At 42.5% G+C, this 10,956-nt stretch overlaps 1 protein-coding gene across 12 annotated transcripts; it reads left to right on the top strand.

Moving 5' to 3' along the window:
- The first annotated feature begins 4,553 nt into the window (after positions 1 to 4,553).
- Positions 4,554 to 10,179, top strand: LOC109505818 (uncharacterized). 12 transcript variants are annotated; one of them, XR_012141738.1, is made up of 4 exons: positions 4,721 to 5,344; positions 7,948 to 8,186; positions 9,520 to 9,619; positions 9,909 to 10,179. XR_012141738.1 is itself a non-coding variant. In XM_073258632.1 (2 exons), exons 1-2 carry the CDS (start codon positions 4,868 to 4,870, stop codon positions 7,958 to 7,960), a joined length of 528 nt encoding a protein of 175 aa, XP_073114733.1. In that variant the 5' UTR covers positions 4,723 to 4,867; the 3' UTR covers positions 7,961 to 9,513. The 12 variants fall into 12 exon arrangements, 2 of the variants coding, with proteins under 2 accessions (XP_073114733.1, XP_019706004.1); XR_012141740.1 differs by having other exon boundaries at positions 7,948 to 8,165; positions 9,909 to 10,178; XR_012141739.1 differs by having other exon boundaries at positions 7,948 to 8,148; positions 9,909 to 10,178.
- Positions 10,180 to 10,956: the final 777 nt, after the last annotated feature.

The raw sequence follows: 10,956 nt of genomic DNA on the forward strand, positions 1-10,956 counted from the left end.
GTGAAGGCTTACGGTGGGAATCCGGCATGGGCCGCTCGTGGTAGGAATTTGAAGTAGATCGTTTGCAGCAGAAACTCAGAGTGGATCGCTTGCGGTAGGAGCTCAGAGTCCGGCTTTTGTAGGAGTTCGGACAAAGTCTTCCTGCAGTCGAAGTCGGGGATGAGATCCGGCTCCCGTAGGAGTCTGGGCGAAGTCTACCTGCAATTGAAGCTGGGGGCGAAGTCCGGCTCTCGTAGGAGTCCGGACTGAATCTACCTGGAATTGAAGTCGGGGACGAAGTCTACCTGCAATTGAAGTTGGGAGGCGAAGTCCGGCTCGCGTAGGAGTCCGGACGAAGTCTCCCTGCAGCCGGAGTCGGGGACGAGATCCGGCTCCCGTAGGAGTCCTGGCGAAGTCTCCCTGCAGTCGGAGTCGGGGACGAGATCCGGCTCCCGTAGGAGTCCAGGCGAAGTATACCTGCAATTGAAGTTGGGGGCAAAGTCTGGCTCCCGTAGGAGTCCGGACGAAGTCTACCTGTAAGTGAAGTCAGGGCGAAGTCCGACTCCCGTAGGAGTCCGGACGAAGTCTACCTGTAAGTGAAGTCGGGGCGAAGTCCGGCACCCGTAGGAGTCTGGACGAAGTCTACCTGCAATTGAAGTTGGGGGCGAAGTCCGGCTCCCGTAGGAGTCTGGACGAAGTCTCCCTGCAGTCGGAGTCGGGGACGAGATCCGGCTCCCGTAGGAGTCCGGGTGAAGTCTACCTGTAATTGAAGTTGGGGGCGAAGTCTGGCTCCCGTAGGAGTCCAGACGAAGTCTCCCTGCAGCCAGAGTCGGGGACGAGATCCGGCTCCCGTAGGAGTCCGGGCGAAGTCTCCCTGCAGCCAGAGTCGAGGATGAGATCCGGCTCCCGTAGGAGTCCGGGCGAAGTCTACCTGCAATTGAAGTTGGGGGCGAAGTCCAGCTCCCGTAGGAGTCCAGACGAAGTCTCCCTGCAGCCGGAGTCGGGGACGAGATCCGGCTCCCGTAGGAGTCCGGGCGAAGTCTCCCTGCAGTCGGAGTCGGGGATGAGATCCGGTTCCCGTAGGAGTCCGGGCGAAGTCTACCTGCAATTGAAGTTGGGGGCGAAGTCCGGCTCCCGTAGGAGTCCGGACGAAGTCTCCCTGCAGTCGGAGTCGGGGACGAGATCCGACTCCCGTAGGAGTCCGGGCGAAGTCTCCCTACAACCGGAGTCGGGGACAAGATCCGGCTCCCGTAGGAGTCCGGGCGAAGTCTACCTGCAATTGAAGTTGGCGGCAAAGTCCGGCTCCCGTAGGAGTCCGGACGAAGTCTACCTGTAAGTGAAGTCGGGGCGAAGTCCGGCTCCCGTAGGAGTCCGAACGAAGTCTACCTGTAAGTGAAGTCGGGGCGAAGTCCGGCTCCCGTAGGAGTCCGGGGGAAGTCTACCTGCAATTGAAGTTGGGGGCGAAGTCCGGCTCCCGTAGGAGTCCGGATGAAGTCTCCCTGCAGCCGGAGTCGAGGACGAGATCCGGCTCCCGTAGGAGTCCGGGCGAAGTCTCCCTGCAGCCGGAGTCGGGGACGAGATCCGGCTCCCGTAGAAGTCCGGGCGAAATCTACCTGCAATTGAAGTTGGGGGCGAAGTCCGGCTCCCGTAGGAGTCCGGACGAAGTCTACCTGTAAGTGAAGTCGGGGCGAAGTCCGGCTCCTGTAGGAGTCCGGACGAAGTCTGCCTGCAAGTGAAGTCGTGGGCGGAGTCCGGCTCCCGTAGGAGTCGGGGCGGAGTCTTCCTGTAGCCGGAGTCGGGGACGAGGTCCGGCTCCCGTAGGAGTCCGGGCGAAGTCTTCCTGCTGCCGGAGTTGAGGACAAAGTCCGGCTCTCGTAGGAGTCCGGACGTCGCAAAGAATCCGGTCGATGCTGGCGGGGGCTTGTCCGTCGGCAAAACTTGGAAGCGTTGCGGAAGCTCGGTCGCCAAAGAGGCTCGGAGAGATGTCGTCGGAGGTCGGGAGTCGGTAGGATCCTCGGAGGGTCACTCCTGTCACGAACTTCGGCTGGGGGGTATTTTATACCCAACAACATCCATGACCAAACTAAAATTATGTCTGATAGTAGTTCTCAGTTCTCGATCCTTACCTTAGATTTCACATCGGCTATGGATGAGCTAAAATAGCTCATCCATGACCAAGCAAAGGTCTCCTTCGACAAAGTCCATCTCTCTCATAAATTGAAAAAGTTCAGATAAAGAAAGATTCCTTCACGATCAAGTTTTCCACAAAAAAAAACTTCTCCGAATCAACCTGCAAGCCAAATCCAGAAAGCAATTACGACTTCGAGATGTATACAACTTTAATTCCTCTCGTATAAATAAAGGGATACAGAGACATTCAAAGTAAGCGTTTGACTCACTTCTTCTTCTCATTATTTTTCATCTTCTGACTTAAGTATCAGAGGATTTTTATCGGAGAACATCCCAATGAGGATTTTTTGTAGATATTCGGATGGAGCTCCAGCGACAGCATTACTTCGACCATCTTTACCTTGGCAGTCCGATCTTAAGCGTGGAGATCTGGAGCAACACTACCTAAAAATCTGAGAGGGCATGATAAAAGCAATAGCAAAATGTATGCACGTACAAAACTAAATATCAGAAATATATGTTATGATTATGCATCATTACAATACTGGTTAAGCATGCAAGATGGACCAAATAACAAATTGTATTATATTTCAAGAAAAGATATGCATCTAACAAAAAGTAATGTGATTTAATGTGAGCAAAAATATGATTGTGAATAAAATACGCGTAGAGTACCATTGAGGATGAGAGTTCGATCAATATGTCAAATGATCCATGGGTCTCGAAAATTTATAGAGGCAGAAGGAGATGAAATGCTCTCTGATGCAGGAGTTCACTAACAGAATTTTGTCCTTGGTAGTTGCAGGAATGGTTTCCCATCTTAGACTTGACGGAAAGGTTTGGCCTCCTCAAAAGTCTTAAGTATGGGGTTTTTATAAGCTTTTTTGGAATGTCACAGCCCCTGATAGGGACAAGGCCTCGGCGTGGAAAATTAGAGTGCACCGTTGAATTGCTTTATTTCTTTGGAGGGTAGCTTGCCATTGTCTTCCATGCCATGATATGTTGTGCTATCAGGGGATCCAGATCTCCTATATTTTGATTGTCGTCTCGGTGAATTGGAGAATGTAAAGCATGTTCTTCTACAGTGCCCTTGAGCAGTTCAAGTCTAATGGTACACGCTAGTCTCTAACGTAGCTTCCTATTAGGGTTCACTTTTTTCCGTTTCCCATGGCCTAAAGCAGGCGAAGCGTTGCGGTGCTCGCTCTGACAAGGTTACCTTTTTCTTGCTATGCATATCATAACTGGAAAGCTGTGAATTGCTTTATTTTTTGAGAATACTTGGACGGATCCCCATATCATTTTGTTGAAGGCAACTATTTGGGCAGCTGAGTTCACTCATTGCGATACCATCAAGAGTTTCTTGACAACCAAGGAAACCTGGGCCCCCATATTGCATTTTCTGCATCCTCTTCTGTAATTTAATTTATCCAGGAGCCATTTGGCTCTCTCAAGATTAGCTCTGACGTCGGTACCGTCGATGGTTGCTTTAATGATAGTGCAAATTTTAATTCAGCTTTGGTGGTGGCATGGGGTTTCATTTTTAAGATGTTTCTGTGCCACTTCGTGGGGCTTAGGAGGGCTTTGTGTTTGCCGCCTGTTTTTTGAGGGCTACTAATATATTATAGGGAATTCGGGAATGATGATTCGTTGGACTGTGACCGCCATGTCTTCGATGAAGCATGTTCACCTCTTTCTCGGATATCTAGAGGATTGGCTTATTACCTGCGGATAGAGCTGATCATTGGATGAGCTTGGATATAGAAAATGCCGAATTTAAAATAGATTTGACTTAAAATTGAGCCAAAAGTGAATATGTTTTAGGATTGGGATTTGGCCCCGCTCTACTTGCAAGCTTATATATCCAAGTAATTATTTTAAACACTGTATGCATCATATGGCTATACATGCCATAAATTACTCTTGCTTGTTTTTGTAGCTGCACATCAAGATTCATGTTTGATGAATGGGCTTATAAGAATGGATGGCTGTGATTGATGGTGCGAGCTCATAGAAATCATTTTTGACACTGCATACACCAAATGGCTGCGCGCGCCATAAATTACGGCCATTTATTTTTGTAGTTGCACATCAAGATTTATGTTTGATGAATAGGCTCATAAGAATGCATGGCTGTGATTAGTGATGTGCACAATCATATAGGTAGTGTTTGATTGTCTTTATTCTAGGTAAAATAAAGATTTATTTTATCTTATTCCTCCAAACACCTTCTAAAACGGTGGTGGGCTCCATAGAAATATCAATTCTGATCAACTTATATTAATTATGCATTAATTGCACCTTATTTCTACCTATCTTGAATAAGTTATTCCATATTGGATCATGAAATAGTTTATTCTAAATTTTTAATGAGAATTAAATGTATTTTATTTTAAATTAAAGGATAATACTGTATTAATTATGTCTTATTTTTGATGAAATAATAAATTTTTAATTAAGTAAAAATTTAAAATAGATATGATGAATAATTATTTTTTAAAAATTTATATTCTTATTTTAGTAATACCCAAAGGGTTATCCAACACTACCATGAGGAGTAATGTCTCTCCCGGCTAACAACAGTGCAGCTGATTAGATACATACCGTACAGTTAATCAATCAGTGGTTCGGATCGTTGCTCTTTCGAACCAGTTTGGTGATCTCGTGTATGTGGATTCTGCCGGCCGCACTGCGTGAGCTGGCTGGGAAAGAAAAACACGCATAGAGAGCATTGGTCATTCTCTCGACGTCGCTGCCGTGGATGCCTGTCCTCGGCCGCCGTCGATCTGTCGTCAAAATCACTGACGTCACGGCTGCGGCGGCGGGTACGCCATCGGAGGCTTTTCCACACTCCGTCCTCCCATATCCGCCGTCGATTCCAAATCCCACCCACGTACAACCAAGCCCTGGCTCCCCCTCCCACGCCACTTCCCTCGGGATTGCTAGGGCTTCTGGTGGCCGCCAAGGTTCCGACGGAGACGGACGGGGATCCCATGTAGAATCGAGGGCTCGCTCTCTGAGTTCCAATACGATTACATTGGGATGCCAAAGATGCAGCCTTTGGCCCTGCCGAAGCTGCCGGTTAAAGCCAGAGCGGCCGTCTGGGGCTTTTCCTGGCTGCTTCGGGGATCATGCGGCGTTGAAGGAGGAGATGTTGGAAGAGATGGTAGCAGAGGAGGAGGTCAAGGATCTGATAAATAAAGGGTTTTATAGAAGACCTGGAGACCGTCAAATATCGGTTCGTCTCGAGGCTTGTAGTGCTCTTTTGCCCCCCTGATCGCATCTCAGTTTTCTATAGTTAGTACACTATTGCGGCTTTCTGCGTCTGTTAAACATTTGAATTGGCTGGGGCGTTTAGCTGCAACAAATGGAATCTCCCTTGTATTGAATTTTGTTACATGCAAGAGAGAACTTTGTTAGGTATTGCTTGTATGATTCCATGAGAGTTCAGTTCAGTTCTTGGTTCTATGTGCAGTGGCGACTCCGCTTGTTCTTTGTGGCCATGGTACAGCCGACAAACATGGGATAGCTTAATTAATTAATTAATAGCTCATGCCTCTTTAATTTTGTTTTGATTCAATTTTGAGGTTCTGATGCTTCCTTTGTCATCTATCGATTGGTCTCTTGTCTTTGGATTTAAGACAATGGCATGTTTGGCCTCTGTGGTTTATTCTTTGATGGTTTGTTTTATGTATTTTCTCATCTGCATGTCATGCAATCACTCAGTAGAATATATCCTTTAGTTATGTAAAGATAGTGTCTTGTACTGCCTTTATTTCCATGATCTCAATTTTTCCTAGATGGGGGTATCTTTCTAAGGTACATTATATCGTTATGCAAGAGAAAATAGAGGACAACGGAGAAGATATGGACTTGAAAGATTCCCATATGATTGCCCCCCCTAACCCAAACTCTTCCAACCAAGGTACATGGAGATATCTGTTTAACCAATGCGAGACCCCATGCCTCCATTTCTGCCACGGATCAACCAAAAAGCCACACTGGGGCTATTTTTGTTTCTCCAGAAAAGAAACCTCTGTGATTATTAATTTGTTAGAAGAATCCTTTTGATTGACTTGAGTGGAATTTAACAAGGAAGGGTAGAGGAGGTCTGCCCATTTAGGAAATCACATAATTTGGGAGAATTCTTGATTCTAAACTGTTTGATTGGTTATGTGGTATCTTGTGCCTCATTGCTGACAAGCTATTCAACTTGGTCTGGGGAACATAGAGGAAGGAGGCCCCTTCTCTTTATTAGATTCAGTTCCCATCCACTGTCATTATCCCTCTGTGCACACGAGTTACCTTTTTTATGACCAACTTTGTTGTTCGATTACTTGTTAACCCTATCACCAAAAAAAGTTACCTGTTAAGTAATTTTGCTTTTCAATATATTGTCTCAATGATCATGAGCTTTCAGATTCCCCAAGTGTGACAGCTATTCAGTCAGGACCATGCTATCACTTATGTTTTAATGATGTTAAAGACTTTACAGGATTTTGAGAAGCTTTGCTGCACCACAAGTTGCTTTTAAATATATACCAGCCATTCCAAGATTATTAACATATCAAATCTGTTATACATCTTGCTTCAACTGATGTTCTTACAAATTGATTAATTTCAATATGCTGCCCCAAAGCAAACCCACAGGAAGTTAAAGAGGGATTGTAGGTTTTATATGGTACATGCTTTTATCTGCTTTCGTGAATCCTAGGTTTTGCATGATCTTTGTGCTTGTCAGGCGTCCAACAGTGTTTATTACTCAGCTGCATCTGCAGATTATAATGACTTCTCATCCATGTACAAAAAAGGACATTTGCTAAAGGAACCTTTTTATTTATATGCACTGATATTTACAGTGAGAACTTAATGGAGTTGTTGTTGTGTTCCAGAGAAGTAGGAAATCAAGAGGATGTGTAGTTGAGAGAGTGAAACCCTGATTCTGGTTTTATTAGATGCATCAGTTCTGATTTCATTGTTTCTATCCTACAACCATGTGCAACTGTCCAGATCACTTCCTCCTGTTGGGACTGATTTTGTAGAAATTTTTTTTTTTGTTACCCCATTCATCAATCTTGGGAAATCCTTAATCCTCAAACTATATAAGCAGTTTGATTTCTCAATTTCAATTCCAAAAATAACCTTAATCATATTACTCCATTAAAGATTTAAAAGTATTTCTATAATAATTCTAATTAAAGTTTTCTTTTAAAAGGTTTTAATTATGCTAGACTTCTACAAAATAATAAATTCTAATGTTGCTGAACTGAAAATATTCCTATAATAACCCTAAATAGATTTCTTTCTTAAAAGACATAGAACATGCTAGATTTCTACAGGATAAAGGATTCTAGCATTGCCAGACTTTGTGAATAGGAAAAGGAGATCCACTCATACTAACCTCCTAACAATCACAGGAGAAAATCCGATTTAACAAAGAAAAAAAATTAAAAACTTCTAAAAAAGATACCTTAAATATCTGGACTGAAGAACTTTTAAAGTAGAAGATTTGCAGGTGCAAAGATTTTTTTTTTTAATTTAAATTAGAATTTTGAGGAATGATATCTTTATTGTTTTCTTTGAAAACTTAGGCACTTTTTATGATTAAAAATGGTTGGAAAGCCACTGGTCAGAAAAATAAATATGGGAGGAGCATCCTCTGAAGGTGTCAATCAATATAATTGCAAAAGGCTGATTAATAATTGAAAGTAACGGATGCCCATATCATCATATCATTGCATCATGTTGAATTTCATCCTGTCTAACAGCTATGTACAGCATCTATTATTGCTTGGTAATGCAGGAACAGGTTCGCCTGTGCCATTTTTTAACTCCTTGCAGTTTCTGGTGGTGACAAGCTTTTCTTTGAAAATGATTGATGTCAGAATCATGGCCGACTGTAAGAAGCTGTTGCTGTCAGAATATTTGATGTCAGGATCATGGTTTTGTGGCTCAGCTTATTCCTAAATGAATTGTTCTCCTTCAATTAAGCCACTTAGAGATGTCCCTCTCATTCCCTTTTGAACATCACTGCAAAAGGAGGTTTGGCCCCTTGGAAGGTTAAATTTTGATTGTCATTGGTCAGTAGCAATAACACTTTCCATGGAGTGGATTGTAGTATGCCCCATTATACAATTGTATGCATGAGTTTGGAAAAATATTGAGCATGGAGTAGTTTATTTTCATGTCTTATTGCTTGATCGCTTCAGAGTGTATGGCTCCAGTTTCTCTTGTCATTTACAAATTGAGCATATACAAAACTTGTTTATTCTTTCAAATCAAACAGCATCGGACTGCCTCTTTCTTTTGGTTGATCATCTGTTATTCAATCAAATTGAATTATGAGCTTTATGTGGCACTGTATTGTAATAAGTTGTAAATCCCTACTTTTCTTCATTTCTTTCCTGCAACGCATGGTTCTGATTTATTTTTCTTATGCATGAATTATTCTACATTTTGGCTAATTTTAAATGAACGTTTTATCAGGACACTATGTCATAATATGTGGTGATGATGAGATTAGAGATCCTCCTGGTTCTAGGTGTTCAGATATAACTTCCATTTTTTGTACCAAATTTGAAAGAAACTTAGTATGTCTTGCACACATATAACATGATGGAGCAGTGTACCAGTGATGCTATATTACCTCTAACTGCTCAGACATCAGCTTTATTTGCAATATGTTACATCTTTGAATCATGTGAGCACTGACTGCTGGGCTGGTAACCGTGACACATGCTGCTATTTGAAAGCATCAGAAATAAGTTATAGTTATTGCCTGGATTCAGTCTTCATGTATTTCTATGCCTATATAAGTTTTTGTCATGCACAACCATAATATTGTTATGTATGTTCAACATGAGTTTGTTAAAGCGAGCGGAAAATGTGAATGGGGTAGAAAAGCTTGCAATGACACCAAATGCTGCCCTTAATAGAAGTGATTGGTGAACAAGGATCCATAAAGCTGAACCTGGTTGGTGAGGACAAGCCTTGCTGCTAATGGTGGTTTGGTTATTTTCAAATCGGCTATGATAATTCATATCTAAGAAGTCCATTCTGGATATCTATTTTTAAAATGGCCTGTCAATCTTGCTATCAAGGAATTTGGATATTTACTTAACACTTGAATGCATACTTAAATTCTCTACTGTGAAATGATATTTGTTATCCTCAAAAGAATTACAACAGGTTCTACATAGGTTTTCTGATATTCTATGCCACTTTGTATTTAGTGGCTTCTTTATTGGTGTTGTGATTCTCAACTGATTAACCTGGTGGAAGATGGACTCAACAGGAACACCACTTTTCTTTTTATTGTTATTCTATTATTTTCTTCTTAATTAGATAGATATATGTATTTGGGATGTTGTACTGCAAGTTGATTCATGCTTTGACTAGTGTTCTCAAGTGCAGGTTATGTTGAACGGGAAGGATATGTAAGAACTTGTGCGTCAACTCCTGTTGCAGCAAGGATGCATTGCACTATGGTCATTCTTTGAAGGATCGGTTGAAGGTGCTTTCAATTTCCTATCTCATGTCTCATGTAGTGCTCTATATGAGCTGCCTCTCTCTTTTTTTCTTTTTTTTTAAAAAAGGGAAGTATATATGAGCTTCCTATTAATTATTTACAGCATTTTTTATAAGGATAACAAAGTATATGAAATGCAAATAAAAGAAAAGGGAGTTAATCTGAAGCTGGGAATTTGTTTTTTTATTTTTCTCAGACTGTATGTCTCTTAGAATAATGAGACCTGACAAGGTAACACTAATTTTTTCTTCTTAATGTGTCGTCGTGCCACTAGGAATTGAACTGTTGAGAAGGCAAGAGGGGAGTCGATTCTGTGACATGGATATTCTTGTTTCCAATATACAGTGTCAAAGGCACTACTGAAACCATGGGAAAGTAGACATGATGACCTCTTTTTTTTTTCCCTTGAGGGTCCGGGCAGATATCTCTGAAAGCTATTTCATTCAACTCTAGGTGCTGTATCATGTAAGATGTGTTTAATCTCGCCGCTTTACCTTCTTATCTGATTCACCTGAACCTGTTTTCCTATTCGTGTTCTGGCTGCTCCAAAAATTTTTAAATATTCGACAAAATTTCTATAGTTCAACCAAGGTCGCCGATGACATGATTTCTATAGTTTGAGTGAGGTAGTCAATCGCTATCACTCACAAGTGTGGCCCATTAGTTTGGTTTAGCCGACAGCAGTTGGGAAAAAAATTTCTGCAACTGATGTCAAGGTCCTTGACTTTCTAAGTGTTTGGAAGAAGTCTCTATTGCTTGAACCACCAGCGTTGTGCTGGCATTAGCTGTCTCAACTAGCTCTTACCGGCTTCCAGCTAGTTTTTTTATATAAGGATCGACAGCATCACAGCTAGACTTGTAACGAATTGATTCATGTCACGACTGAATGTGACGGCAGTTCATGGTGAATTATATGCAATCCAACTTCCATAAACAACCAACTTAGATGGTAAGGTGCCAATTAGATTTGGAGCCCTCCTTTCAAATAGGGAGATGGTGGTGGATTGATGAATGCCTGATGAATCTATTTAGTGCATTATTTATGAGAGTGGCATTATACTTTTATTTGTTTCCTAATTGTTTTATTCCCACGAGCCTAGAGTAGCGTTGGGTTGCCAAGATGCCTCTGTAGATTTAAAAGTCGAAACATGGAGCAGGACGGGGGGTTTGTGGCTAAAATACAGACTGGATCTTAATAAACTAATGGGAGCTGGACTTAATAAGAGTCAAACGGGGGATTTGGAGCACGGTCAAAGGTTTCAAAGATTCTCCGGGCCCTCGACAACGAATAGGCCCCCCCATCTCCACGAGGGGAGAGGCCG

Source organism: Elaeis guineensis, chromosome 5 (assembly GCF_000442705.2).
Source record: "Elaeis guineensis isolate ETL-2024a chromosome 5, EG11, whole genome shotgun sequence".
In the NCBI taxonomy this organism is placed as follows: Eukaryota; Viridiplantae; Streptophyta; class Magnoliopsida; order Arecales; family Arecaceae; genus Elaeis; species Elaeis guineensis.

Coding starts and splice junctions, on each gene's coding strand:
- LOC109505818 (XM_073258632.1), top strand. CDS start 4,868: ATGCCTGTCCTCGGCCGCCGTCGATCTGTCGTCAAAATCACTGACGTC. Junction 5,345..7,909: donor CTGGAGACCGTCAAATATCG/GTTCGTCTCGAG, acceptor TTGGTAATGCAG/GAACAGGTTCGCCTGTGCCA.